Here is a 25,936-nt window from a genome sequence, read left to right as displayed (position 1 = left end):
CCGGGAAATTACGATTTAGCAAGACCCGTCCCTTATGCTATACTCTTGTTGTAGCAGGTGGAAGCTTGTGGTGGTAGCTGATGATGTAACTCGCTCCAGAACAGGAGGGAGATCACGTGAGCTATTATAACATGTCTATAATTAAGTACAACGAATGGCTATAAAACAACAAACACTTTTAAATGCCATTCCTGGCCACAGCTGAATTATTTTTCTCCTTTGGCAAAGTCATTAAAGGGGAGGGCGGGGGGAGAAGTGTATATGTCTATCCACTCTGTGTGCTTGAAACCTTTTCTTATTATTTTTTGATGAATGAAAATTAAAGTCTGAACATGGGTGGAAAGTCCCAGTGAGAATGGCTGAGCTCCTCCAGGCCGTAGGTAGCTTCTTATTAACAGCACATGGCACTGCTGTTCTCACTGGTTTGGCAATAAAGAATCCCAATTCTGATGTGTTTTTCAAAAAAGGGGGGGAGGAATCAGCCCATAGTAGTTACTACTTTGCAAGTTCAGTATTTATTTACTTTCTGAATGGTGATGAATGGAAATGTGCTTTATTTATTATAACATGTAAAATGCCTCTCTTTCTTCAGAACTTCACATATTTTTCTTGTTCTTGCCATCCCCCTTTTTATCTGCCCTTAAGCTATGTGTTTGCATGAAACCAGCTCCATCTCTGTTTTGTCTGAAATGATAGTAGGCTCAAATGAAGGCCCTCAAGCTTCTTTATGGCCTGTTCTACCTGAGTTGGTTGGCTCTGTCTCCCTGCCTTAGGAGCAGTATCCTGTGGCTGGGTATATGATCTTAACCTACTGTGGCTTGGCTGTGTCTTAAACAGCTTCCTTGTTTGGGTCTAATTAATCCTCTTATAGTAATGCAGCCCAAAAAATACAGCTACAGATTTCAGTAGTCCCATATAGAAAGATGTGAAATTTAGAGTGATGGTACCAAGAAAAACCATGTCATCTTTCAGGATTGTGTAATAGAAACATTTTATCCTTCTTCTGTAATTTCCAGGCCAGCTGTGGTAGGAGGCAGGATTTACTGCTGCTCTTCTCTGGCAGGCAGGGTTGTTCCCCTGACCTTCTGCTCTAGCAGACATACGAACCTGGACATAAATCTGGGGCTATTGCTTCTCCCAGTCATCTTGGTGATCTCACTTCTGCCTTGTGCTTGCTGTTGCATATCCGTCTGTCTGCCTGCCTCTCCTCTTGTGCTCAGATCCCAATTTCTGGGGGGGGTCGTGGAGCTGTGCCCTTGTGTATCTGTGGCTTGCAGGGCACTGGAGAGACACATGAGGGGAGAGAGTTATACTTTCACAGTTCAGCAGCATATCTGGTGTATAACGTGATGTGGCCTGTGGAAACTTGCTGGATCTGGGATCATGAATGAGGGGGAGCTGGCTGGGACTGGGTTGCAGTGGATTGGGAAAAAGGAGGTGGTGCAGGAGCTGCCAAGACTTGAGTACCATCTATATCCTTGAAGTTAATGATTATTTCTGATAAGGGAAACCATTGTAAAGGAGAAGCTGTAAAGTCCTGAATTGCTCAGCTGCTCATGGTCAGAGATTTCCCAACACTTTCTTTGGTACAACTGGTGGCCATCTTTTCCTGCTCTGGAAGTGTCTGTGTTGCCTTGGCCCGGTTGCTGTCTCTCAAAAGCCCTTAAGGATTGCTGATGGCATTGCTCAACGATCTTGAGGAGATCAGGTGGTATGACGTGATGACTGCATCAGCAGTTCAAGTGTGCTGGAATGGTCAGGCAGGAGCCATAAGTGACTGCTCTTAAATTATTCACTTGCAGAAGTTTTTCTTTCACACCTTGATGCAGTAGCAGAGAGTAACTCCAACTGCCGTAATCCATAAGCACGAGTCCTCATATACAACCTCTTCAGCAGACCGCAAGAGCTGCTTCCAGAACAATAACTTGGGTAATAAGGAGTCCCTAGGTTCAGATTAGTAATAGCTTGTAATGACTCCCAGGGAGTGATTTCAGCCTGCATAATCTCCTAGCCATACCCACCTTCTACAGTAGTGTCTGCGAGGAACCACACCTGCATCATGGGCGATCTTGTCCCTCGTTGAAAAGCTGAATGCGATGGAGGTGGGAAACAGCACTGGGGCAAGGAGGAGGCAAGGGGGACTGGGCTGGCTGACTGAGCAGATAAGGGCACAGACCTGAATGTCATTTTAGAAACGTTGATCAAAAAAATTCAGACTCAGAGACTGTTAAGACCAGGACGAAGGCTCAGATCAATAGGCTTTGAATGAATTCCTATAAAAAGGAAGAATTGGGTTTTGACTTTGTAGGCACACTGCAGGAGAATCTAATCCATTGTCCCCAAAGGAGTCGTTCCAGCCCTCCTCTCATCAAGATACGCAGAGATTTCAAAACCTGCCAGGTTTTAGTGGGTTTGGAAAAGAAAAAAGGGTGGGGGGAGGCAGAAATTAATCCACAAATGTTCATAATAAAATGGTGATAGAAATGGAGGTGGATGGGGAAGAAGAGAGAATCTGAATTCAGTCTCAGGGGACCAGTAACTTCCCAGGGTATTTTTGGCTGTTCTCAAGTCTTCTGCCTGTGTTCTGCAAAGGCCTGTGCAGGCTGAAGTCAATCCAGTGTTGGGGTTTTGGCATGTTTTGGTGTCAAGCCCTGTGATTGTCACCTAGGCAAATGTTCGGGTGCCCCCCACCTTTCAGAATAAGAGTTGTGTGAGCCTAAAAGCCAGGCACAGAAGTGAGCTCTCTGATGGCAAGTGTATGCCTAAATGTCTTGCTGGATCAGGGCCAGTGTTCCTTGCATCTTGTTGAATCAAGCTTCTGCAAACAAATGGGTTTTCCACCTTGAAGCTGAGCTCTGTGTATATGAGAAGCTTCCTTTAATTTTAATAGTAATATTGGTTTTTTTCTGTGGTGCTTCTCAGCTCTACTTTCCAAATCTCCTTACAAAGGGAGGTATGACCCTGCCCGTGTACGCACATGTTGCTGTGCACTCGGAGAAAGAGTTGAAGGCATCTTCTCTCCATGTAACTGGTAAGGAGTCGTTATGAGCAACCTTTGAATCCATGTTGGGACTTCCAGGCAAGTGCATGGCATAACTGAAAAGGTGATTTCTGAAGCTCATTTGGATAGATCCATGCAGTACCAAGGCAAGAAGACCTGCTAGGGAATACTTCCTGTTTTACAGAGGGGGAAACAGCGGGACAAAGAGACGGTGAGTTATTTAAGGATAGGGAACAGGGCAGTTGCAGAGCTAAAAATGGATTTCTGGAGTCCCAATTCAATAGACCAAACTATCACGCTGTGTGTGTTATCTTTTACAGGCTCACTAGCAGGCACAAACATGTACCCACCCACACAGTTTTAATCTCACTTGCTGTGTCAGACATTGCTGATGGGTGAACCCTGAAAACTCCATGAGGCAATTTTAGAGGCATTGCCAAAATTTCCCTGGGTGTTAGTCTAAGAATGCCTGCCCCCTGGGTCTACCGAACTGAGCTGGGAACCCTTGGAGAAGCATCTGTTAGTTCTAGTGGCGGATTTCCTGGGAAGTGGATTCCCCCACAGACTGCTGAGCTGTGATTTTGTCCCTTCCGGTCCCATACAGAGCCGAAAATGGGAATGAAACCATGAAACTTGTGCCTCTTCCCCATGAGTATGCAAAAATCTGGGTCACATTTTGATGGGGCTTCTAGAGCACACAGGTGAGACTAGATCCTCTTGGTACTGGCCCAAACCTGCCAACAAGGGTTGGCAGGTGTATCAGATACTGCCAAACGCAAATCATGGACTTCCTGGACTCCTGGAGAGTTCAGATATTGGGAGGTCCAAAACTGAAAGAAGTTTGCTAGCTACATTTCATGAAATCTTGTCTGTAGTGTTTTTTGTTTTAGTGGGAGGATAGGGTGTTTCAGGGCTTGCAGTGTTATCCAGTGACCTCAGTTCAGTGTCCTGTCCTGATTCTGGACAAATGGTTTTGTATCTTTACTTCTCTGTTTTCCCTTCTGTAAAGTGAGGATGGCTAATAATACTGAGGGGTTGCGAGGAGCAGCAGTATGTGAAACAGGGCTGAGAAGGGGTCCCTACATCTGTTGCCTTCTGACTCTTGCTGGTGGCAAGCATCGGGTTTATTTGGATGCGGCTGTTGAGAGAGGGCTACTTAGACTCCTCTCGATACCCCAGCAAATCTGCTGTGGGATAGCTCACTACTTGACTGCCATTACTGCCAGGCTTTGATACTCTATTTACACATGACAGAAATGAATTGTAGACACAGCGGATGACTAAACAGATTAGTTACCACATTGTTAATTACCTTCATCCCAGCACTGTTCTGGACGATGCTCTGAGGCAGAGCAGCGACCTGACGGTACCGGCACTGTGTTGCCTGTCCTGAGCCGTCAGCGGGAGAATTATTAGAATCGCCTGAACTGATAAATCACTGGCAACTGCTTTTGTCTGGTGTGAGAGAGAGCCTCCCCATAGAAGGAAGTTGCCTCATATAACCCATTTGGTTTGTGTTTACAATGAACTATTGGCATTGTTTTTGGAGTGACTTTTGTATGTCCTGTCCCACTGTGGAGGGGAACAGGAATGGCTGACCTGACTGCACCACAGGACAAAAAACCCTATGAAATTCAGTGGAGGTGGGGATGTTGTTAAAAGATGTTATCTTCTCATTTTACTAAATATTGGTCTTTTCTGTGGGTGCTGGCTGAAAACACAAGCTGTGAAATGTTAATGGTGCATCTTCTAGAGAGCACAGCATTGCATTGAGAGAGCTGGGCTTTATTTTGGGTTCCCCTCCTGAGTTTAATTTGCTGTGTGGAGTAGGGCTTGTCTTGATTTGGATAACAGGATTCTAGTATTTGGGGATGAAGATTTTATCTGGTACCTCAAGTTTCTCATTTGGGGTGCTGCTGTAGTAAAATAAATGACAAAGTCCAGCTATGCAGTGGATCAGGGTGTGAGTTTACTGAGGTTGGAGGGAGTGAAACGCATTCCAAATGCAGCTGGAAAAATGCTGCTCCAGGTTTCCAGCCTCCAGGTTATTCCTGGCAAGAGCTAATGATGATATATGAGTCTTACAGAACACACTTCATCCTGAGACCTCAAAGCCATTCGCTGAAGAGGTTTGTAACATTATTCTCACTAGGTACAGGTGGTAAAATTAATGCATTAAGAGACAAAGCAGTTTAGCCAAGCAGGAAAACTGGGGATGAAATCCTGTTGTCCTGAAATAGTGTCATGCTTTGCCTCATAGGAGCCATTGCCTTTTCCAGGTCTTGGACTTTGCTGATGCTTTGATCACTAAGTCAAGCCCTGCTGTTTTGGAAGGTCAGCAAGCTTATACCTCTTGTTCATGCACACATGCTTGCTTGTCTGTTAGCTTCAGTGAGGCCCCGTAAGGTGCTCTTAACCCTACGTCCCAGCATCTGGTGTGTGCTCACAATGACAAAATCAAACACAAGTTTATCATCATCATCTTCCTTCTGTTGAGCAACTGCTGTGAATACCACATGCCAGTGCTTTAACTCTCATGAATTGCTCACAAAGCCTGGGCAGAGGTGTTGCAAATTTTTTAGGGCTTTTTTTTGGGATGTGAGAGCTTCTGCAGCACTCTAAAAAGCCCTGGAAAAGAGTGAGCCCCATGGCTGTCTTGGGACATGGCCCTGTGCTCCCCCTAGGGTTCACATACCTGTGTACAATGCTGTCTGGTCCTGTTCTTTGCTAGGAAGTGACTGCAGGCACACAGGCATCCCTCTTCTTATTTCTGTCTCTGAGGTAATCTGGGATTAGAATGGTCAAACTCAGATTAGAATGGTCAAACCAAGTTTAGGGGCTAAATTATATCAGTGGGAGAGTCCAACACACTGGCTGATCCTGAAATGCATCTGTATTCCCTTCTCTCTCTCTGGTTCCCCTCATAGGGTGTAGAGCAGCTTTGTGACCCTCTGCCTTTTCTCTGTTCCCTGTCAAGAACCTGTGACTCTCAACTACTAACATTTGAAGCCTCTTTCTTGCATCTTGTGGGTTTTTTCTTTTTATCTTTTCCCTTCATGGATCCTGATAAGCCATTTCGCACCAGCCCAGATATCTGCCAAGCGTGTACCTGGCTCTGTCCCTCGTCTTTGGCTGCACCTGAAGTTGTGCCACCCTCACTCAAGCACAGGTGTTAACTGTGGGCATTTTTCTCATTCCCCAGGCTGGGTTCAGTTCTCTTGGTGCTCTCCTCTGCCATGCGCAGTGAAGGCTGGCTGCGGGCATCTCACTTGGTTTGATTCGAGCCTCCTTTATCTAACACCACTGCTTCTACCCTAGTGCCAGGGCGAATGTTTTTGGCCATGAGGCAGCCAGGTACCCAACAAGGAGGGGTGAATCAGCACCAGTGGAAGCACGACCCTGCAGAAATCTGAAAAAATTGGGGGACTCCCACTGCATTGGACAGGAGCTTGTGCCGCCCTGCTAACAGGGTCCCCTCTGGAAGCAGCCCCTCCTGATCTGCCGCTTTCCTTGGCTTCCCCTCTACTGCCTGGTGCAATTCAAAGGTCTTGGCTCTGCCTTTTCTTCCTCGCCCTGGGGAAGAGTTGCGTCTCTCAGCTGCGCAAGCAGTCTGCCACCACTGCGGAGAGCCCAGGCTCTGTAGGTAGGTGGCTGCCTCTTGCCTCCGCTGGAGTGCGGAGTCAGAGGTGTGTGGGAGAGAGCGGGCTCTGCATCCCTTCTTTGCACTCTGTGGCTCCTTGTGTTTAGCGCCGGTGAGCTCACCCTCCCGAGATGTTAACGTGCAGCACACAGATGGCCGGAACAGTTTGGGGAGCAGACTCTCTTCATTTGTGTAAAGGCAAATAGGCTTTGAAGTGACTAAACTGCTACAGCAATAGTGACGGGAATTCAGATTTTCTTTGGGTTTGTTCTTAGGCTTGGTTCCTTCGGTTGCAGCTAGCGGCTTTGGCACATACAACGAAATCCTCTGCACATCTGCACTTCCCAAGCGGCATCCTGATCTGCCTCTGACTGCAGCGGCTCCTGTGGTTTTGCTCTGAACTGTAGCACTGTGTGACCTTCTGTCCAACGTCTGCTGATAGTCACTTGGAAGGGGCTATTGGCTGTTTTTTGGGAAACTTCTTGTTCATTAAGGAGTTTATCAGTTGAAAAAGTCACTGGGGTGGAAAACGCTATTTCTGCCCCATGGAAAATCCCTGCCGTTTATTTTGTGAGCTAAAGGTCAACTTGGCAATCCCCCCTATTTAGATAAAATATGAAACCTTCCCTTCTCTGCTGTAAGCCTACGCTTGCTGGGCCACTTTTTGGTATTTCAGCCTGCGTGTAGGAGGGAGCAATGGATCGGGGAGACTCTGGTGCTCTTTAGATTTCTTGTTAACTTGGAGGCTTTACTTGCATGCCTACTGTGCACGCAGAGATTGCTGCTGCCGACCATGAGCTGATTAAATGCAACGCATCAAAGTTAAAGAGAGCTTGAGATTACCACTGCAGCTGTGATCGGCTGACAGGATGTGGTACAGCCCAAAATTCTAGTCAGGCTAAAATCAAATTAAAGTTTCTCAGCATGATATTTTAGGAGGGGAAAAAAATAAAAAAGAGACAGAAAAAGAAAAACCCAAAACAAAAAAGCCCCCCACAGAGTTCATCTGGTGGATGGAGTTACATTAAGCGAATGGAAATTAAAGGCTTTTCATAGAGATCTTCAGTATAATTTGATGGAAGACTTTAATTATTTCAAAGTGCCTAAGAAAAGGAGCTTGGAAAGATTTGGTGGGGGTGAGCTCTCACAAAAATATCTTTCTTCACAAGCATTTTGAGCTGTTGTTGGGCTGAAAGGCTGCTGTCAGCTCAAAAAGAGGGATTTGAAAATCCTGTGCCCCCCATCCTCCCCTGAGACCAATTCCTGCATGAGTGGCAGTCAGTCTCATAAGAGAAGGCCAGAGAGCTGCGAGGAGGCGGATGAAGGAAGAGCGAAAAATTCAGTGCTGCCAAGCAGCTCTCTTTATCAGCCTTCACAAGGCACATAGGATGCAGAAGGTTCCTGGCCATTAACGTGAGGATGGCAGGCTGTGGTTGATTTGGATATCTCTTGGTGTTTTGGCCAGTAGAGCCAGAAAGAGCATCTTCTCCCTGGCACCCTGGGGAGATGGTCCATTGAAGTCATAATGCTAAAGTTGTCACTCATCCAATCCTTGCTTGGACAGCCCAGGAACTAATGGATCTTTGTCTAGTCTCCAGGTTGACATAAATTCAAGTATTTGGAGACCAGCCATTCTTTCCCTGGGACTTGAATGCTCTTCTGTCTCCAGCCTGCTCACTTTTAGGCAGAAATATGGCCTCTTCAAGCTCTGAATGCTCGGTGTTTTTTACTGCTCTTCGCCAGACATCCCATTTTGAGGTACCCCTCTTTACCTCCACACGCACCCCTCCAGCAGCATGGCCCCACGGTGTTGCAGGAAGCTGCAGGCAGCAAGGGGGCAGAACCATGCTCCCAGCCACGGGTCTCACTGCTGAGCCAGCGGCCCCTGCCTGTGTGCACAGCCTGTCCTTGCTGAGCTTCTGCTGGACTGAGACTGGAGGAGGGTGGTCAAGGCAGACAAAGCTGAGATCAAGGAATGGTTTTGACTGAACAGAGTGGCCTAAGTTAAAATGCCCTGAAGGGCAGAGATTTCAGATTGCTGCCCAGAGCTGCTCTTACTCCTGCAGATATGTACTGCACTCCCGGGCTGTGGTGGAGGATGGCAGTCAGAAATGGTAGTGTTTCAATGAAACTGGGAGTCTTGCCTGATTTGCTACAGCCCAAGGGTTGTGTAGTGCCAGGTATTTCCCACTAAACTTCAGGATGCCTTTCTTCACTATTTCTGCTCTCACCATCCCTTCCGATGGTGCAAGTGCTCCTGATGTTGATTTGACTGTGTGGGGCTTTGTGGGGGCTGCATGTGCCCTGCCAGAAGCTTGCTGTGTCCCCTCTGGTGTGCCAACCTGTATGTTAGATAATAGCACTGCCCTCCTCTGCAGGGATGCTCAGACATAAACACGGCCAAGGAAGTTCATAGTAAAGGAGTGGGAAAGATGTAACTGACCTAAATGGGTGAGAGCGGGAGAACAGTGGGATCCGTTCCCAGGGACTGCATCATATAGCAACGGAGGGCAGGTGCTCATTTCTCCTGCCTGCGAGGATGGGTGTTTGGCTGATAACTGGCAAAAAGGCAGCTTTGGTAGCCATGGGGATGGGAGAAGGGGGATGCTCAGTTGCAGGTAGGAGCCAGGACAAAAAGGACAGGCTCACATCTAGCTGGCTTCACCAGGCAGAACAGGCAGATGAGCTGCCTCTGTTTTCAGCACCTTCTTGTCCTGAGTGATCACTGCTGGCCGTGGGGAGCCACTGAGCTTGCACAGCTCATGGGTGAAACGGTCCCAAAGGGGCACCATTGGCATAAACATCTGCACCAACTATCTAGAGATACGAACTCCGTTTTTAGGAGGCTTTAGTGACTAGAGAGTCATATAGTGTGCTTGCAAGGAGAGAGGGAGAAGGCACTGCAACTTCAGAGAGAAGCTTGATCTGAAGGGGCACCGTGTTCATTCAGCCTTAATGAGCAGCTCCCTAGAAGTGCAGTCAGGTGAGGACCCATAGGGTGGTATATCTGAGGCTGTTCCGGGGCCAGAGTTAACCCAGCACTTCAGTAATAGGAAATTATGCACTGTTTATTGCTGACAACGTTGTTTGTTTTGTTTTTTTTCCCTTGGTGTATCAAAGGCTTTCTGTACCAATCATTCTTTGCTGCGTTTCCTCCCTAAAGCTGCTCTTGAAGGAAGAGGAGTTTGTGCTGAGCTCTTGGCCAGGCTGCTGCGTGGTGTCACTCAGAAGTTTGGGCTGCACGGTTAACCATTTCTCTTGTGTCAGTATCTAACCACCTTCCTCCCACATCACTTCTCCTGCGCTCTGTAGGCACTTGTGCTGGTGCACACTTGCATCGCTGGGTGAAATTAGAGCCTCTCATGAACCCCGTGGGTCCCTCCAGACGACGTTCAGATCAGTGGCTGAAATCCAGGTGTGAAATAGCCTTCCCGATTTGTGTGTCATCTCGGCAAAAGAGCTGCTGTGGTAGAATAGCTGCTTGAGCGAAGGCAGCGGAGTGGTGGATGCAGACAGCTTCCTAAGCGACATGTCTTCAGGGCAGGGACTATTCGTATAACAGGAAGGGACTGAGGTGATGGCAGTTGGTTTTGTTTTTAATTTAAGGGTCTATTTGCACACACCAGGCTGTCCTTGTTCTGTTAATAACGGTGTCTGCACACTGGGGTCACCACCTCACTGCACTCTTTGAGGATTTGTTGTTTAAGCAACAACATTTGTTGGGGGTGGCGGAGAGAAAATGGCCCCCTAATGTTAGTGATTTAACTTCTGGCAAAGCAGGCTGAGAGATGGAGGAGAGGAAGAGCTGCTCTGTGTGGGGCTGGGGGGAAGAGCTCAGGCTGGAGGTCTGACAAGTGACTGACTGCCTTCATTCACCTTCAAAACGCTCAGCGTTATCTGTCCTCCTGTGTGTCTGTCCCTCTCCCACCAGCAGTATCTAATCTACTTTTGGAAAGGAGTAATGTGGAGTTTAGCATTAATAGCTTTTCTTTTGGGGGCAGGAGAAGATGCAGAGGCTGCCAGGCTGCCATTTGACAGCAGTTAGCAACAATCATCTGGGTTGATGGCTACTGGGCAGCTGGAATAGCTGGAAGCCTGCTGGGCTCAAAACCGGTTCAAAATGAGTTGCACTGAATCACAACCACACAAAACTTCCTCTGCTTGGAGTATATCTGAGCTGAAGTGAATCCCAGAGGGTGGGGGGAGAAAACCCAAGTGGTTCCTGTGAGCTGGGGAGCTAAGGCAGCCTGGCATACAGTTTACGCCTTGTGACTGAGTACAGTAAGCTCTAATTGATGATTTTCCCTATATTTGGGGCATGCATAGCATCCTTCCCTTGCGGATTCCTGGGTGCCTAATGGGAACTGAGCTAAACGTGCAGTCTTTTTCTCTGTGGAGAAATCTTTCTCTCCCCTATTGGACTATTATTTCATGAAACTCATAGAAACCAATAGTTTTGTGAGCCTGCATCCCCATGAAATTTGATTGGAAACTGGCTGTCATATTCCAGGTTGATTAGGGATGGGCACATCAATGGGAATTGAAAGCACAACTGGGTAAGCCTCGCTTCCTTTGGTAGTGAGGCCAAAACAGAAGTGTCTGCATCAGAAAGAGCAAATTCAGGATGTCAGATGTCTGAGTCCTGTTGGCTCATCTGGCCAGACAGGCTGCGAATTTGGGCTTAAGGACAACAGCTGCCTTAGAATATGGTGCTGGATTTTGGATGGATAGGTCAAGATACAAACATTAAAGTTGGGCTAAGGCTGGTTAATGAGGACAATTTATGCTTATAGCTGGAAGAGAATGATGTGATCAGGGTTTTCAGGGTGCTCAGTGTGGACATAACTTTGTACTTTCCTCATTTAACTGGAATTGATGTTAACCCAGTGATGAGAAGAACTGAAAAGCCGACTCTGGAAAGGGTTGTTTCTTGCTCAGTTTAGAAACTGGATATCGTTGATGAGGATGAGTGCTCTGGGAGCAGTTTTGAGAATGCTACTAAGTCAGGAGCACAGACAACCTGATTATAGCTAACTTGGAGGAACAGAAAGGCAAGGTGGTCAGAATGAATTTGTTCTGTGAACTAATTTGTTTTTCACACTAGGCAATGTCCTGTGCCTTTGTAGGCCGGTGTGTTATGCTTTGTTAATGAAGCCAAGTGATCTTTGCTTGCTGCACATTGAACCCCTGGGTAAAGTCTGCAACTGTGGCATCATTCTTCTGCTTATATCACACTGCAGATAGGAAGGGAATTCTTGTGCCTGGGTAAGAATGGAGTAAAGGCCCGTTAAATGTTGGTGAGATTTATCCCATGCTTAACTCTTTACAGTGATGGTAAAATGCAGGCTCCATTTGAATCAATGGTAAAATTATTTGATGGGTGTGGGGTTTTACTCAGGGCTTTCCTCAGGCTAGTTTTCAGGGCAATTCAGGAATGCAAGTCCCATCAGCACTTTTAGACATCTCTGCTGGCCTTTAGTGTAGAAGAGCTTAGACCTCTTGCAGGAGTGACTCTGGGCAAGGTCTCTGCAAGTAAGAGGGCTTATGGCATTTCGCTTGTTAAAGGGAGAAATGGTAAATTACTTAGGCAAAACTGTATGTGAAGTCTGGAGCTGGCCAGGAACCATATAGGTTATGGCCATATGTGAAACGAAGTGGTCAGATATTTGAGAAACAAAGGATAAGCCAGACATAGAGCAGTTATCTTGAGGCTTATGAAACTTGAGTGGTGCTTTGTTCAAAAGCAGTTCTTGTATCATCAGGCAAGCTGCTCTGTGCCCGTATTCCCCATTATGCAAAAGACTCTCCAAGCCTTAGAATAAATACATTAAAGGTCATGAGACAGAGAGAAGAGGATGGTGAGAAAGTGAGAGATGCCAGAGCCAAGACTGTGGAGAGAAGTCATGTCTCTTAACGAATTTTCTGTGCTACCATGAGGGGAAGAGCTGAGGAGCTTTTTGCCAAGGATATGTGTGTGTGAAGATTTATCTGGTCTTTCGCCCAGTAGTGTATCAACAGGCCTAGGAAGACATTTCCTCGTGTCAGCAAACATTGCCTCTCTTCTGTCCTTTCACCATCATTGCCACAACGATACTCCTTTTGCTGAGCCAGAAAGGTGAGGGCTCATTTCCCAGTGAGCTCTTTCTAAAAACCTCTGTTGGATTAAATGAAAAGCCTATTCCCTCAGGCTCGCATCCTCCGCAGTGACCCAGTGAGGGAGGTTAGCAAATTCTGCCCCCCCAAAACACTGTATACTTTCACTTGCTGTGTGGTATGCCTCATGTGGCCGGGACCCCCTCGCTTCTCTGCTGCTGCTTGCGGTGGGATTTGGTGTTTCATGGCAACAAGCAGGGGGAAAACGCCAGAGCTGCCTGTTCTTCTCTGTCCCTCCGGAACTTGGATGTTTCATCTTGGTAACACAGTAGCACCGCACCTCTAATTGGATAGGCTTTGGTGTTAGACTGTTAATCAAACACATAGGTTTCTAGTTAGAAATCTTTTTTGTGTCACTTATTAAAAGCTTCTCTCATGCAAATTAATGCATTTAAAATGCAACATCACTTACCGGTTTGGGCTTTGGTTCTTCCTGTGCAAGACTATTTATTGCTACAAGCCACGCCATTACTCCAGCAGCTCTCTTTTGCATCTGGTTGTGGTGTGCAGCTCTGCTGTTGCATGTATGTGCATCTTCGAACTCCTGTGTTTTCCTTGCATATCTTTAGTTTTGCAGGTTTCCTTGCTCTCTTGTGCAGACTTGTCTCCTCTGCCCCGTCTCTCTCTACTCTCAAGCGTATCACCCCTATGCTTTCTTGTGCATATTCTTAGCTTGGCATCTGTCCTCTTTCCCACCTCCTTTCAAATGCATATGCTTACTGTCTTCCAAATGCACACCCAAAAATTCTTACTCCATTAAAATATACAAACCAAGTCTAACAAACATCACCTTCAGCCATTCACAAACTACCTCCTCCTAGCCTCAAAGTACAGGCTTTTAGAGCTTGTATGTATCAAAATGTTCTTTGGGTGATAGATGGAAGATTAATATATTTATTTCACTTAAAGTTTTGGCAGCTATAAAGAGAAGCAAAACTAGCTTTTTGGCCATAAACCACTTCTTGAAGGTTGATTTGGTAGAGGCTTCTTTGTTTTCCTTTCTTCCCCCTCTTGAATCTGCCACAGACTTTAAGTGAAATAAATAGATTAATCTTTCTGTAGCCCAGAGATCAGGTTGATGCATTTAAGAGCTTTTTCTCCCCCTAGACTTCTGATACGTTCACAGATCCGATTCATATTTTAAACTTCCTTCATGTGTAAAGAGACTCGGTGGTAGCAGTAATTCTTCACTAACCGCAAATAGGGCTTAGTACTTGTTGGATTTCTTTTCTTCTGAGAGAGCTGAAAATTTTCCATCAAAGCATTTTTGATAAAAGGAAATATTGTGGAAAAATATCAGTCTTGGAAGTGGGGGAACCCACCCAAATCCTGAAGATCATCTTCAAAAGAAAAAGTTGGTATTTTGCAAGACCGTGTGTCTTCAAAGAAGGTTCAATTGCTGCAAGCCAAATGGCTGAAAGCAGATTTCCAAATGTGTACATACTTATCAAAACAGAACTGTGAAAAAGTGTGGCAGAACTGGAAAAATAATCAGTTTTGAGGAGGGGAATATGGTTTTCGGAGCAGCTGTGTTTTCTGCGATGAAAGGGTATACACTGAGTGTAAGGAGGTCTCATGGAAATGGTTCTTAAAGCAGTTCATTGTGATCACAGTCATTGGCACATTATAAAGCTGGGGTCCTGGTGACTTTTTTTTTTAATTCGAGTGTGCACTCACATCAGTTTAGTGAGAAACAGTCAAGCAAGTTTGAAGAACTGAAGGTTTAATGCCATCGGGGTACCTGGGTCTTACACTGCCCAGGGAAAGATACAGTCTTGGTATAACTGTGTAGCGTGTATGTGTCCTTTCCTGGCTTGGCTCTGGGAAAATGTAGATGCCTGGATCGCCCTTTCTCTTACCTGGCTGCCTAGTGATCTAGCCAACCACTTGTTAGATGAAGTGTGTGTCTCCGGCCTGCCCCCCTGTAAGGTGAATGTTTGACCATGTTAGAGCTCAGACAGAGGCTGATTTGTCTCAAACCAAGAAGAGAGCCAGTGGCGCAGCAGGAAATGGCACCAGCATTGCTTTTGCACTTGCTCTGACTCTTCAGTCTTATTTTACTCTTGACTGTTCTCATCTCCATATACACGACCCAAGAGAAAGCAGTTTTGGGGGTGAGCTTGTGTCCTGCCACCCGCTTTCGAGGAACACTTTGACTGGGGGCTGGGTGTACCCTGAAGTGAAAGGAACAACTTTGCTTTGCATTTCCACATTTGCTGTAGGACAGGAGTGTTGCCAAGGGATATTTTCCACAAAAGATCTGCATCTCCAGTTTTGTACAGTGTCTTGTCCCTGGTTCAAATGTTTATGTTGGGTTTGTTCTCTATTGGAAAAACCCTGAAATTTCAAAGCTCCATTTTTATTTATTTCTTAATGTAAAACAATTGTTGCCTTAAAGGCTTTTTCTTTTTCCTGGTTAAGCTTTTTATGAAGCCAAGGCTCTGACTGTTTTTATTTATTCAGGGTCCCACAGGCCTCTTTGCAAGAAGAGAGTTGTTGAGCAATTGAGATTCTGCTCACCTAGGAGTTTCCTATGCCACCTCAGCTGGAGAGATCAGTTTGTATTTCCCCTTCCGAAAATACTCACTTGTACTTGGCCACATGCTGCATGCAGTGCAAACTAGCTGCTCTTTCCCGCACCAGAGGTGGTTTAATGGAAGTGATGACCTGCAGAGTGGGTAGGAGTCTTCTGCTGAATAAACGTGGCATAATGTTTGATATGAGAGACATGGCCTCTTTATATGGGAGAAACAGCTGGTGCAAGGCTGTACACTGAGGCTTTTGTAAGATTTTCTTGCTGCTTTTTGATGATTCAGAGTCAAGCCTATCCAGAAACTTTATCCAAGGTAAACTGCCCTTGTAATTACCTTGTAAGGTAATTATCATTATCAGTATGCTTAAAATGGGTAAAAAATAGAGGTGATGTCATGGCACACAGCTCTTAGATCAGAGGAGCAGTGCTGGTGTGGACAGCTCTGGCCCCTGGTTAATGCCGGCTTGCTGCCCTTCTCAGCTAGAAGAAAATCTACCTTCCTCCTTCCATCTACATCCCTTCCCCCAGGCTTGACGTGATTTTTCCTTTAGGGTAACAGCTTCAAGCCAATTAAGAGTGTCTGGAGTGGGTAGAGCAGATGTCGCTGTGTGAGACCACAGCGCTTTTAACTGCTATTGTTTGTTAATAAAAATAAATTGTGGGCACCGGGGAGGAAGAAAATACCACAGGATCTTAGTTTTGTCTTTTCATTGTTTTTTTTCCCCAGTGAGAAGTGAATTGTCACAGCCAGGGAGACATTTGGCAGATGATGTCAGGAGGGTCGTGCTGGGGTAGTTTGGAAGACTGCTGTTCCCGTAGTCGCCTTGTATGTGTCCCCCCCATCTCCCTGGCTTGCCTGTGCGCGGTGTAAATCATCACCTACAAGCTACAATGCCGGGCTGTGAACTGGAGGTGGCTGAGGCACAGGCAAAGCTGGTGTTTTGCTGCTTCTGCTGCCACGGGCAGTAACTTCTGGCAGAGGGATGGGGCTACCAAAGGCAGCATCCCTTCTCTCATACCGTGAGCTAGAGCTCTTCCATCACAGCTCCCTGCTGCAGAAGCACGGCTCAGGTGGCTCTGCCAGGGAGGATGAGGCAGGCTTACACTAAACAGCCCTGTCAAATGGTCCTAGCGCTTTCATATATTGGGGTATTTTGCTCATGGTTCTGTGAGCATCCATCATGTTATGCGCCTTGGTGTCTATTCTCTCGATGGCCATAGGACTTGCGTCATTGCTGTACTGCTTGGAGGCTTTGCTGTGCCTCGCAGTGCCCTGTGAAGCAGGGTAGAAAGACAGGGGACAGCAGCACACAGGCTGGATCCTTTTGTGTGCCCAAAGGGATTTGCCAGTGTGGTTGTACTGAAAAAATTTCCTAGCAGAGAATCAGTTTAAACCCATTCCTAGAATAAAATAAGCTGCCCCAACAGATGAGTTTTAATGCTGTCAGGTCGATGTCGGTAATGGGACCTTTGTAAGCATGACTCTGAGGGGGCAGGTGGGATTTTCACACTCCTAATTCACTTCACTGTGTCAATAAACCTTTCAAGTATTGACCGACCCTGGGGGGCTTAAAAGGTCGTGTGACAAGCCTGCGGAGGAGCAGATAGTTGAATGAAGGCGTCCTGTGACTCAGCCTGAAACTCAGCCTGCTGGAGTCTCTGTGTGTTCACAGGTCTGTGGTTGATAATGCTGGGGAAAATCTAACTTTGAGATAGCTGCCTCCATACGCAGCTTGTGTGAGGAATTAGGATGGGTAGGTATTGCTTTTATCTCCGAGCAATGATAGGAAAAGTTGATCAGGCTTTGCTAATGCTGCGGAGGATTGAGAAGGGTGAGACAAGAGAGGACTCAGGATTATGGAGAGAGAAAGTTAAAGAAAATAATCCACAGGAAGGAGAAATGTCAGGAATACATTTGTCCTTCTGCTTCACTGCCTCCAGAATTCTTTTTCTCCTTGAAGTTTCTTGCTGCTTTTTCTGGAAGTCACGAAGGGGGGGGGGGGGGGGGAATAAAAGAAAGAGAGAGATAAAAGAACACAGCTAAAAATCCATTTTATATATCAGCTGAGCAGGTGTTTATCACTAATATCACCTTCCCTTGAATATTACGTACTCCAGTGCTAACTGATTGACCCTCACGGAGCTGTGCTGTCACCATGGTGTGATGGAGAGTCGTAGGTCCTCTTATCCCCCTAACACCTGAGGAAGAGAGATACCACGGGTCTGCCTCTCACCTCAGATGAGTTCATCCCTGGCAAGACACAGTGTTAATATTGTGAGGACAGTGCAAGAAGGAAAGGCATGGTGGCTGAAAGTAAAGCAGGCTCTTTAATTCTGATGAAATCTAAAAGGAGACATAGATTTTATAGGAACATAGAAATTGCTAGACTGGAACAGAACTGTGCTTCATATTGTTAAGTATCCTTTTTTAGTACTAGCTGCTTCCAGAAGCAGTGTAAGGAGGCTTGCCCCAAGGGGTGATTCTTCTAACCCTCAAACCCGGGGAGTTAGCCAGTGCCTTGCAGTGTGAAGGGTTTACATGCCATCCAAAATCTTCTTTCCTCTTTTTTTTTTTTTTTTTTTTTTTTGCTTTACTATTGTAATTCTAGCTATTCATTCTCTTTATAAATGTCTGATCCTTCTTTCAATCTGACTGAGGTTTTGACTGCAACAATACCTAGTGGTAATGATTTACCCATGCTAATTATGCATTTTGCTGAGGAAAACATATTGTTCATAGCTGTAAATGGAGTGATTTTTTGGTTTAATTGAACTTACGTCTCTGTATCCCTGGGGCAGCCTTGCAATTTAGTTCCTCCCCTCCCCCTGAGACACAGAGGCACTTTCTCAAGCCCAGCAACAGTCACCTGTTGAAATGTTTTTCAGGTTCTTTCCCTCTTGTCAGTTCCATTTAAATTTGAGCCTCTCTGCAGATGAAGCTTTGCAAAAGGAAATAGCTCTCTTTGCTTGTCGAAAGAATGAAAAAGGCTCTGTTAAGTTGTTTGTTGATATTTCCTGACAGTTTTTCAGAATTCCTTGCTGCTCTGCAGCTGTTAAATTTGTTGTCTCAGCTGTGAGGATTACTCTAGCTTTGCTTGAGCTGCATTTTCTCACCATTCATCAAGCTTCTGGTGATGCACAGAAAGATCCATCAACACCAAAGCCACCTCCAAACTAGCAGTTGGGTAAAAGTCTGCCTCCTGATTCCCTGTGTAAGATTGAATTTGCTGCCAATTTTTAAAGGGTGTTTGTGGTTTCTCAGTGAGCTTGCAGATGATGGCGTAGGGGTTTTGCAGGAGAAGTAAATGGAGGTTGCATCAGGATAAAGCACACGTTGGGGTTTTTGAAAGCCTGGTCCTTGCACCCCTTCCAGGACCACAGAGCAAAGTACCAGCGCAGCTGGAGATGCTGTGCCCTGTCTTGCCTGGATGTAGCCCGTCTCCAGGGCTCCCCAACATGCTGGAGCCAGATGTGGCAGGGCAAAAACAGATTTTGCAAGGTGGCAGTATCTGCGGAGGTGTGAACAGAAATAGCAATACACCTGGATTTCTTGAGTGTCCTTGGCAGGTGGGGCAGAGGGAACAAGAGGGAGAGAAGAGAGGTGGCTGGTGTTCAGGGATGTCTTCACTATTGGTGTGACAGCTTCAAGAGAGTTTTACTCTGATTTAAAATTTTATTCTGCCTTTTGGCTTTTGCTGTATCGTCTAAGAATTTTTCTGCAAAAATCTCAAAATACCAGGAAGACGTGGCAATAGCAACAAAGAAGAGTACCATCTCGCACAGACATTAAAAATGTATAAGTAGTTTCAGAAGCAAGTTGCTTCCTCTGAGAAGCAAATCGTCCATAATTCTGCTTGGTATTTGGAGACTTCTATCTCCAGAGAGAACTCAAAACTATTGAGTACTATCTTGATTTATTTTATTCTCTTGAATTTTCAGAGCTAAAGGTGAAAAAGGGTTTAACAGAAAAAGAATTACATACTTGTGCTCTGCAGAGAGAAGCCAGGGACCAGTGGATGATACACCAGCTATTCAGCATGTACCACCCTGAAGGACCTATGGAACTCTTCTACCCAGCTCACTCCTTTCGGGAGAAGCAGAATCAGACTGCTTTATAAACAGCTGTCCACCAACCGGGCTTGCTGGCTATCGTAGCACACTGCCAGTACAATAGAGAGGAACCATTAATGCAAGAGCTGTAAATGTACAGGCTGACAAATGTTCTCATGTTCTTGGTGGAAACTTCAGTAAAGGAAGTTGGTTTGATTTATTTCCAGCAAGCTGTGGTGAGGGTGAGTTGGGATAAGTAATCTTCACATGCACAAGACTTAGTGCAGCAAGTTGCTAAATATCCTTGTTCTCTTAAGTGTTTTCTTGGCTTCTAATGCTTCTTGCTTTGTGTTGCATGAAAGAAGAATGTCATCTTTCTTCCTCCTCTGTGTGGAATTTCAGGCTGCACTGGAGTTAATACCCCAGTCGTACCTGTAATTCATTACTGCACCTGGGCAGAAAACATGTTTTATGGCTTCTCATGGGGAGATGAGAGAGAGACGGATGCACCTTGCAGCTGTAAGGAAGCAAAAGCTGTTGGGGGGGTGGCTAGCTCAGCAAGGCAAAAATTACTTTACGATGGAGGGGGTTGAACTGTGTTTACCACCCTTTTGTGCCTGAATTCAGAGTAGGAGGCAGGAGGAACTTGGGGGCTGGGGAGATGGAGAGCCGTGGGGACTGAAATACCTTTGTTCCTTGGAGAGTTGAAACCTTCATATTAGGCTAGGAATAAAAACCCTCTCTCTCTTTTCCCTCTTATCCTACATCTCGAATTCCAGCGTCTGTTCCCGCTGCTTGGTGGCACAGGTGTGATGCTGGGGAAGTGTCCTTGTGTTGCACTCCCTGGGCATTTTGCAAGCACCTCCATCAACCAGATGGTCTACGGGTACAAGTTGTAGGAGCCTCTGTAGTTCTGCTCTTTGGCAACCCCCAAGGTGTATTTCTATTGCTGACAGCTGTTCCTTGGGTTTGTGCTCAAAAACCAAAGTACTAGGAAGCCGTTCTTATCAGTGGGTAACGTGTTAGGTGAACGCAGCATCCCTCTGTGCTCCATGTTCTAGGTAATTACAACCCTGCCGCTCACATAGCAGAGCACAGTGGGTGCCCTGTATTTATTATTTAGCTTTGCTATTAACTCTAAGCTGGTGATGCAAAGGCAGCTGCTTCTCTGGGAGCCTCATAATTTGCCTCTTCTCCAAACCAGGCTGCAAACAGGACAGGTGGCCGTGACGTCTGTCCCTTGGAGCCAAAAGTCATGGGACCCTTTCCCAGACCTTGGCTGTTCATAGTTTGCCTGGAGTTGTTACCCTCGTGCAGTTCGTCTTTGCAGAGTCTAAAATAAGAACCACCCATTTTGGCATGTGGATCCCATAGTGCTTTGGCAGAGAATGACTGGGATGTTAACTCCAGCATCCTCCTCAAATGGCAGGCAGGCATTTTCCTCCACTGCTTTCGCTGGAAAAATGGGGGTTTTTTATCTGCCTTTCCTTGCCTTAGTCCAGAGGCACGGTTAGGCTGCTGCCCTGCTTCTCCCTCACAGTGGCTGCCTTTTAGATGCAGATACCAAGTGTTTGCTGCAGGTGGGATCGTTGTATTTATCTGCGCAGAGACATGATCTTAAAACTCCTTGCCAGATGATATTGGATGGATGTGGCCAATGTTATGGAGGAGAAGTGCACGCTGGTGGAGGAAGAGAGGGTAGTGGGAGTGTAGCCAAAAGCTGTCATCCCACTGCCTCTACCAGAGCAACAAGCTCAGCGCTGTGGCTGGGAAACCTGCGTTAGCACCGAAGGGCCTGCCCAGGGAAGGGGCGAGGAGGGGGAGCGGGCTGGGGGTGCAGGCACACTGCTAAAGTGTGGTGCAAAGTGCTGAAGGTTCCTGCTGGTTTCTGGTACGAACACCTTGTGATGAGTTGCTCTTCTGAGCAAAGAGATAACGTGTCAGCAGCTGGCAGACTGCAGCAGGGCCATGGTGGGGAAACAGCAGGGACGAGCAATCGCCAGGTTTCTCAGTCATGGCTCAAGATGCGTTTGGAGCCTTTCTCTGCCTCTCCCTCTCTGATGTCTCCAGTAGCCTAGTCAAGATGTAGTTGTTAATTGTGACCGACTGGCAAGGGCTGCTCAGGACGTATTTTGCACTGAAAGCACTCCTAGGGTAGTGGTGCAAGAAGTGGGACCTAAAGGAGGAAAACAAGACTGTGAGTCCTGGGGAGTGGCTTTGGAGCCAAACCTGAGCGCGATGCAGCTTCTCAGGGTGCAGACCTCAAGCTCCTCTTGAGGTGCCCCCTGCTCCTCCTCTGGCTCGGCAGGGAAGGTTTGAGAGGGGATGTGTGTGTGTCTGCGTGCGACTTCAGTGCTGCAAGCGCTGGTTCCGCAGCCTAGGCTGTAACACCTGTGTGAGTTAATTTGACGTGATCCTGCTGTTTCATCAATAACTTGGAAAGTTTTGAAATAACTGCTTCAAAGTGCTCAAATGATACGTTGCTCTACAGTCTGTCTCTGCTGCTGCCAGCGCATCTAAGTAACCAATTTACCATGCGCTTAACCTTTTAGGGCTTTTCCTCCCTAGGCATTACTCTGTAATTCGCACTTAGAGAGAGAAAAAAAAAGAGAAAATTGCCATTGCCCTTCTCGGAGGTGGCTAATGATTTCCAGGTGTTTTTTGGCAGCTTCTGCTTTTTAAAAATATGTTGAGCACTCAACTTCTGCATTGGGATGCTCTTCAAATGTCCAACTGACATTTGAGCATGGGGTCCCTCAATTTTCTCAATACTGAGAGAACTAGGACTCAGAAGGCAGGGCTGCTGGTGGGAGCTTCCCAAGAGAGATGTGGTCCAGTAAGAGATCAAGCCCTGGTAGCGGAGGTGTGCAGGGGTTCCCTGATGAGTCCCTGTGCTGCCTCTGTTTCTATGGCCATGTGTCAATATTTCTTCTGCCTCCCTTTCCTGCCTGTAAAAAGGGGATAGTCCCTCTGGGGAGTGCTGAGATGAGATGGAGGAAGTCTAAATGTAATCTAAAAATAGATGAATTACAAAATTGCAAGTAAAAAGCTATGTCTTTCTCGAACAAAACCCCTGGTAACTTCAAAGGCAGACTAAAGACTTTGCCTGTGTCAGGACTTCAGTATTTGGCCCAAGAATTAGACAAATGGAGTAGCGTGAGAATGCTTGCCAGGAAATTGCAGAAGGGAGAGATAAGGTAACAGTGAAATACTCAAAGTCAGCATTTAAGGACATTGCTGCCTGTGGAGATAATATTATCAACTTGAGGGACAACCATTTCTCCTATAAAGTAAAATCTACCCTCTACGTAGCTGTTTAAAATGGTATTTGTTAAAAATTTGTTTAACTGCTGTGGGAGTCTGCTGTGGGACAGCCAGGTCCAATATCTGTACTAATGATAAGTTTGTGGATTCTCCACCTACTGCTCTTCATTTTGACATTGTCTCAACATTGAAAGCTAGACCTCTGTGTGTTGGGGTGGTGTTACCTTGTAAGAGGAGAAAAAAATGGTCCTGCTTTTGGTCTTGTCCTGAATCCTCTTGCACATGACATGGAGGGAAGGAGGTGGTGACTGTCGTTGGGGCCAGAGCAGTACAAAGAGCTGGTTTCCAGTTTGGTGGCCAAAGTGACTCTCAGTCTTCAACTCCCACCCCTCAAATCGTGTTTTGGTATGAAAATGTTTTGTCCTATCCTAAAACCAGAAGTTAATACTATATTTTAATTTGCAGGCTGCTTTGAGTAAAAAAAAAAAAAAAAAAAGAGGGGAAAATAAAAAGAAAAATTAGAGATGTGACTCAATATTGATTTCCACTTGTTTTTGTGGAAATGCTAGAAATGCCAAGATGAAATATTTGGACTTTTCCTTGCGTTTCTTTTCCATTTTTTGTTAGAAGCTCTTTGCCCAGTTTGACTCCAATTCCTGAATAATTCATAGTCTGTAAATAGCTTCCTCCTTTGGTAAATAGACGCTTTGTCCCAAGTACTTGGCAAGCTGGAAGCAGTGTCATCCTGCTGAGTCGCTGGTTCGAGAGCTGAGGTGCTCAGGGTGCCGTGTGTTCTCTCTCTGCAGAGTTATGTCATGCCCAGACCACCAAAGGGCTCCATGAGGATTTATAGAAGATGCCCCGTGTCTTGGCGCCTCTGGTGCTCCTTCTGCTGTGGCTAATGAAGATCGCTGCCAGCCCCCATTCCCTGAGGATCGGTGAGTGCAAAGCTTGCTCTGCCCTGCATTTAACAATCCTTCCGCTCATTATTTGGACCACTCGGCGTAGATGTGCTCAGAGAAGGGAAGCCAAGCCCTGCCTGCGGTGGCAGGGTCCCGGTGCTGGTGGGGCTGAGGCACTTGCTGACCTGCAGTGTCCCACCTGCATGTTGGAAATGTTCTCTCCTCATCTTGTAAATCAAATACAGTTTACACTGAGCGTACATATATTTGCATTGATTTTTATGGTGGCAATGTTACCTGATGGGAATCTCTTTCTGTATAAATTTGAAGTGAAAGCCACTCCTTAAAGAGGCACTGAGGAATGAAGCTTGCTCCACCTCCACGCCCTACCCCCCTTGAAGCTCTCCTAAGTTCCACACAAAAGGAAATAGGTTTTTTGCTCACAAATTTATTTGTCCCCACATTGATAAGCAAGGAGAGTTTGAGCCAAACTGAACCTACTTACATGGTACCACAAGAACATGAATAACCCCAAAATACTCCATTTGTAAGATTCCTATGCAATTGGCCTCCCTTAGGCTTTATTAAAAAGTGTTCATGAAGAGGTACAGTCGTCTTCGCTTCCTGCCTGTGAGGATTCATAGCATTGATGCTTTGCTCTGTTATTTAGAAAGGAAACTGCTTTTCCTAACTGCTCTCTCTGGAGATGCTAGCTGGTTTTATTAACTATTTGTTGCAGATAAGAAGCTAATCTATTCCTGTCGCCATTTGCAACTTTCACAGGTGACACCTGAAGTAAAATTACTCCCTCTGCTAGTGGAGCGTGGAGCTGCTCAGAAGTATAGCAAGGGAGGGTCTGTGCTGGCAGGACTCTGGGAAGGGTGGCTGGGTGTTTTATATCCCCAGCATCTGTGATTCATGTGGAGCACTGATGCTGCATAGCCTCAGCTCTGCAGACTGCATTTCATGTTGATTGTCAGGTCCTCCACTTGAACCAGCAGGCGGGGATGGGGATAGGCGGTATGTTATCAGGGTGCTGAAAGCGAAGGATCCCGCGTTATGCCTTGTGTCCCAGCCATCCCATTTTGTGGGGGAAGCACTGCGGGTGCCTGGGAGTGTGAGGGGAAGGGGAGCTCCCCCAGCAGCACACTTAGCAGCACTGGGCTGCAAACTAGCCTGGGAACTGGAGTGGTTGTTCGCCTCCACAGTGCAACCCAGAAGGAAACGGGGAGGTGTTTGAGAGGCACGGGACTGTGCTTTTGTGTTCCTGGCTAAGGGCTGGAAATGAAAATCTGTGCTGCACCGCAATGGAGTGACTGCCAGGTGGGATTAGCTGCTGCTTCCATGTCTCAGCTTGGTGCATGCTTAGGGCCTCCCTAAATGGAGTTGGTGGTGGCTGCTGTGAGACCACGTCAGTGCTGACCCCTGATGGCAGGCAAGAAGCTGGGGTGTCTGTGTGTTCAGGGGAAACACGAGCAACTGCGATGGTAGTAGAAAATCTGTCTCTCTCCATCTGTCCAAATAATAGTTTCGTCTTCTGTGCCTGGTATCTGCTGCTGGGTGAAGGAGATCTTGACACACTGCTGGGGCCTGAAGGTGTACCTGTAATAAAAATTGCTCACACACTTGAACACAGGCGTGGTTCACACATCCCGGTCCCGCTGCCTTGTACAGGTACAAAACTGTATGCCTCTGCTTAGCAGAGATGCATGGTGGTGAATAGCTGAGCACTTGCTGGTTAGACATAAGCCTCTCCTCCTTGGCACTGTGTACCTACAGAGGCTGAGGGCTGCAGTGCTGTGGTTAGGCTGCTGTGCAGAGTTCCCCAGCAATCGTCTGCTGGTGCTTTGGTCTCCAACCCAGAGACCACTCCACCAGTGGTTTTGAACTCTGTGACACTGAGGTTTTGCTCTCTTGGACCCGTCTCTCCGGTTTTAAAATCCTCATGCATTTCAGAATTCTTTGCTTTTGACTTTTCTATTTCCTGCCAAAATAATGGAGCTGCTCCAGACACAGTTGCTCTTAAAACTTAGACCACTGCTGCCTAGTCCAGGATGGAAATGCTGGATTTCCTTAGCCTGCACAGGGCAAGGCAGTGGAAATCTGTCTTTGGAATCGTCCTAGGATTGAAGAATTTGTATTAGGATGTTGCTGAGGCACTGTAGAAGTCAAGATTTCAAAGAAGGAGAAATGTTGTTGAGGGAGTAGGAAGGAACTTCGCCAATCCTTCTAAAAGGCACTGGAGGTCATGTCTTCTGTGCCAGATAGTGTTAAATGTAAGAGTGGCCAGAGACCCTGCAGTCAAAGCACAGGTGTCTCCAGTCACCTCCTGCCTCCTGAGAATGGGACACCAGCAGTCCTGACCTTGGACCTGGCTGATTATCACATGTGAG

General features: G+C 46.5%; 1 protein-coding gene across 3 annotated transcripts in view; it reads left to right on the top strand.

Moving 5' to 3' along the window:
- Positions 1-25,936, top strand: part of GRIK4 (glutamate ionotropic receptor kainate type subunit 4) — a 208,601-nt gene that overhangs the window by 49,308 nt on the left and 133,357 nt on the right. For all 3 annotated transcript variants that reach the window (XR_010375917.1, XM_064470856.1, XM_064470855.1), the window contains exon 2: positions 23,448-23,579. Coding sequence is in view for 2 of the 3 variants with exons in the window: in XM_064470856.1 (XP_064326926.1) it covers positions 23,498-23,579 (82 nt within the window). In the remaining variant the exon portion in view is untranslated. The remainder of the gene's footprint in view (positions 1-23,447; positions 23,580-25,936) is intronic.

Source organism: Phalacrocorax carbo, chromosome 21 (genome assembly GCF_963921805.1).
Source record: "Phalacrocorax carbo chromosome 21, bPhaCar2.1, whole genome shotgun sequence".
Classification (NCBI taxonomy): domain Eukaryota; kingdom Metazoa; phylum Chordata; class Aves; order Suliformes; family Phalacrocoracidae; genus Phalacrocorax; species Phalacrocorax carbo.
This window is presented reverse-complemented; position numbering and strand designations above follow the sequence as displayed.